Here is a 2,747-nt window from a genome sequence, read left to right as displayed (position 1 = left end):
ACTGGGCATCCCCCCCCCCGGTATCCTGGCTCTCCACACCCCGGGATCCTGGGCTCTCCACACCCCAGGATCTTGGCATTCCATACCCCGGGATCCTGGGCTCTCCACACCCCGGGATACTGGGCCCTCCACACCCCGGGATCCTGGGCTCTCCTGCCACTTCTCTTACTGCAGCTGCTCGTGCTCCTCTTCCTAGTTTGGGGCTCCACACTTCTGACCCTACTCTTACAGGCAATAAAACCTTGACTAAAGCACTCATGGCCCAAATCCCCTCATCCCTGGAGGGATCACAGGAGAGCCCTGCCCAGGAGAGCTCCCATTCCTTGGATAATGGATATTGAACCCAACAACGGGGATACACACACAGAGCTTGGCATCACCCCGAGCCTTCCCGCCAGCACCTCACCACATCCCAACTCCCCCTCACCTTCCAGAATTCCCTAAAACTCCCTTTTACTGCCCAGGGGCAAAGCCATCTCTCCAGGAATAACAGGGAACACTCCCCATAGCCCTAAACCATATTTACTTCCGAGATTCACTGTTTACCCAAAGAATTGACTCTGGCACGTCTCTCCTGGGCAGCAAGGAACAATGTCACCATTGTCCCCAAGACAGGGTGCAGCCTTGAGTTCAAGAGTAAACTATTTCACTCTTTTTTAAGGGGGGAATAAAAAAAAAAATCCTATAAAAATCAGCATCTGCAGCGCAGTGGCCACTTTTAAACTGAACATCCAGCAAGAAAGATGTCCCAAAACCAGGAGGGAATGAAGGGGCACAACTGCCACATGTTCCTAAAGGGTTGGGGGGAGCCGGGGTTGGCTTTAGGATGGCATGGAATGGAGAAACACAGCCTGGAGAGCTCATTAGGATTGGGATACCAATCTCTGTTCAAGATTCCATCTAATTTGAGGGCAATTAGGCACCAAATGGATTGTTTGAATACTCCTGGATTGGATCCCTGTGCACGCTTTGGAAAGTTCCCTCCTCAGACAGCAGCACTGGATCTTTCATTACATCCAGACACGCTCAAACACGGCTTTTTCTCCCCAAAATCCATAAGAGAGGCATGTCCAGCTCACCTGCAGCCGTGTGGGATCTCTGGCCAGCCGTGGAGAGCTCGTCCTTGTCGCCAGGCCGTGTCTCCAGGGCCAGCTCGTCAGCTGACAGCAGCGGGTGGCTGCTGCCGTTGAAGCAGGGGACCATCCGCTCCTTGTAGAGCAGGAAGAACACAGCGATGGGCACGGGCAGCTGGGGAGGGGACAGAGGGGTGGCTGAGCACCTGAACCTCCCAAAAACACAGCGCAGCTCCCCCAGCAGCAGCGTTTTGGGGTGCTGTGCTCGGCTTCCACAGGGGAGGTGCCGAGAGCAAGGAGAGATGGGGATGGGATAAGGAGAGGCTAAGGGAGGGATGGAGGCTGGGTGGGGGAAAAAAAGGAAGAAAATTGGGAGAAAAGTCTCTCGATCTGCTGGGACATCCCCAGCCAGTGCCAGGTTCCAGCAGTCACCTGGAGCTGGGCACGGGGACCCTGGGACAAACCTCCCAAAGTGCCACCCCAGCCCTCCAACCCCGAACGTTCCGGTGTCCAACCCTCGGCCGCTCCTGCCCGGAGAATGAAACCACGAAGCCGCTGCTGCCTGTGGGGAGCGGAGCAGCTGGAGCTGCAGCTGGAATTCCCTGGGAGGGACGGGGGAGCTGCTCCCAGCCCCGTCCCCGGCCATTAGCAAGGGGTTGCTCAGCACCTCCTGAGAGAGGAGCCCGTGGTTCCCAGGCCCACAGGGACGGCTCTGCTGCAGCCCAGTGACCTCCAGCAGCCCCTGGGCACAGCCTGAGCGGAGCAGAGAGGGGCCAGCCGCGGCTCTGGGGTCCTCTGTGCACCCAGGGATGCTCCAGCACCCCATGATCCCACCACAAGTCCCACAGTCCCACCCCACATCCCCACTGGATCCATGGGGCAGCAGGACCCCCCGGCACGGTGATCCCATGGGATGAGCCCGCTCCCAGCACACACCCAACGACTCCGTGGTGCCTCCAAATCCACAGGGAATCGCTCTTTTTCTCCTGCTGAGGAAACAGAGGGAAGCAAACGAAGCCCTCCCGTCTCCTCCCAGCACAACCCAGCGGTGTTTACACTGCAACCAACTGGGGGAGAAAGCCAGGAAATCCTAAGTGACAGCTCATTCCCTTGTTTTCTACATGTCTGGGAGCAAGTGGGAGCTCCAGCTCCAAATTTCCTGCCTTTTGTTGGCTCGTGGCATGATTTAAATGTATGGAGAACTCCCCCCCTCCCTCACACCCCGCCCCTCACGCCTGAATTCATTTATGAGGCCTGCATTGTTCTGGGAACAATGGGAATAGGAACAGTGAGTTCGGTCCCATGGAAGAAAAGTGCATTTGCTTGATAGTTCTGATCCTTCCGGAGGTCAGGACCAGATTTTATTCTTCTGAATTGCAGATTTAGCAAAAATATTCTCCCACCCCCAACCAGGGGCCTGGCCGTGCAGATAACGGCCCTGGGCACTCCCAGCCTCGAGGAGCCTGCACAGGACAAGGCCCCAGTTTGGGATTCCCCAATTCCCAGTCCCACCGTGGGTGTATCCCTGCCCTCCACACCCTCACCTTCAAATCCAGCTGGTCCTTTTTGCTTTAACCAGGCTGGGACATTTTTAGGAGGTCCCAGCCCTGGCTGTGGTCACTGAGCTGGACCCCCCATCCCATCCCATCCCATCCCATCCCATCCCATCCCATC

At 57.0% G+C, this 2,747-nt stretch overlaps 1 protein-coding gene across 1 annotated transcript in view; it reads right to left on the bottom strand.

The window, feature by feature from the left end:
- Positions 1–2,747, bottom strand: part of MFSD4A (major facilitator superfamily domain containing 4A) — a gene marked incomplete at its 5' end in the record, with an annotated part of 17,481 nt that overhangs the window by 5,860 nt on the left and 8,874 nt on the right. The window contains one exon of the mRNA XM_008644814.2: positions 1,080–1,248. Coding sequence (XP_008643036.1) covers positions 1,080–1,248 — 169 coding nt within the window. The remainder of the gene's footprint in view (positions 1–1,079; positions 1,249–2,747) is intronic.

The sequence above is a fragment of the Corvus brachyrhynchos genome, unplaced genomic scaffold (genome assembly GCF_000691975.1).
Source record: "Corvus brachyrhynchos isolate BGI_N302 unplaced genomic scaffold, ASM69197v1 scaffold72, whole genome shotgun sequence".
Lineage (NCBI taxonomy): Eukaryota > Metazoa > Chordata > Aves > Passeriformes > Corvidae > Corvus > Corvus brachyrhynchos.
Note: the sequence above shows the minus strand (reverse complement) of the source record. Positions and strands in the feature narration are given on the sequence as shown.